The sequence below is a fragment of the Cucurbita pepo genome, chromosome LG01, assembly GCF_002806865.2.
Source record: "Cucurbita pepo subsp. pepo cultivar mu-cu-16 chromosome LG01, ASM280686v2, whole genome shotgun sequence".
Taxonomy (NCBI): domain Eukaryota; kingdom Viridiplantae; phylum Streptophyta; class Magnoliopsida; order Cucurbitales; family Cucurbitaceae; genus Cucurbita; species Cucurbita pepo.
The window spans coordinates 8,064,021-8,064,909 of record NC_036638.1 but is presented as its reverse complement, the minus strand read 5'-3'; the positions used below and the strand labels follow the sequence as shown (position 1 = coordinate 8,064,909).

At 45.9% G+C, this 889-nt stretch overlaps 1 protein-coding gene across 2 annotated transcripts in view; it reads left to right on the top strand.

Annotated features, from left to right (window-relative positions):
* Positions 1-888, top strand: part of LOC111777961 (ribulose bisphosphate carboxylase small chain, chloroplastic-like) — a 1,245-nt gene extending 357 nt beyond the window's left edge. Inside the window, exons 2-4 of one of the 2 annotated variants that reach the window (XM_023657646.1) lie at positions 9-220; positions 333-467; positions 560-888. In XM_023657646.1, coding sequence (XP_023513414.1) covers positions 41-220; positions 333-467; positions 560-790 — 546 coding nt within the window. In that variant the 5' untranslated portion in view covers positions 9-40 and the 3' untranslated portion in view covers positions 791-888. Of the gene's footprint in view, positions 1-5; positions 221-332; positions 468-559 lie in introns of both variants that reach the window. The other variant, XM_023657713.1, reaches the window with a different exon arrangement.
* The last annotated feature ends 1 nt before the right edge of the window (position 889 follows it).

Genomic DNA, 889 nt, shown 5'->3' with positions numbered 1-889 from the left:
CCCCCCCCCCCCCCATAAGGAAAAAGGAAAAGAGGCACCAATGGCTTCCTCCATCGTCTCATCCGCCGCTGTTGCCTCTGTGAACAGGGCCTCCCCTGCTCAAGCAAGCATGGTAGCCCCCTTCGTTGGCCTCAAATCCACCGCCGGCTTCCCTGTCACCCGCAAGAACAACGACATCACCACCCTCGCCAGCAATGGCTCAAGAGTAAAGTGCATGAAGGTATCACAATTTAAGCAACAACTCATTCCCCCTCATTAATTAGTTAATTAATTAGGGCTTATTATTAGTATTAATCTGTTTATTTTTTGTTGCTGTTAAAACAAAAACAAAGGTGTGGCCACCACTTGGATTGAAGAAGTTCGAGACTCTGTCCTACCTCCCTGATCTTACCGGTGAACAATTGTTGAAGGAAATTGCGTACCTTCTCCGCTCTGGCTGGGTTCCCTGCATCGAGTTCGAATTGGAGGTCAGTAATGAATAAATGATTCAATGATTCAATTGAAAAGAAGAATGGAATTGCTGAATTGTGTTGTTGGTTTGAATGATGGTGCTTTGCAGAAGGGATTCGTGTACCGTGAGAACCACAGGTCACCAGGATACTACGATGGACGCTACTGGACCATGTGGAAGCTGCCCATGTTTGGGTGCACAGACCCCGCTCAGGTGGCTGCTGAGATCGAGGAGGCCAAGAAGGAATACCCCAACGCATTCATCAGGGTCATTGGCTTCGACAACGTCCGCCAAGTCCAGTGCATCAGTTTCATTGTCTACAAGCCTGCAAGCTACTAAGTCCATCCCCACTCCACGCTTTTGCTTCAGTTGGGTTTCATCAAATTTCTTTTTCCTTTTTTTTTTCCTTTTTTTTTTTTTTTTTTTTTTTTTTTTTTT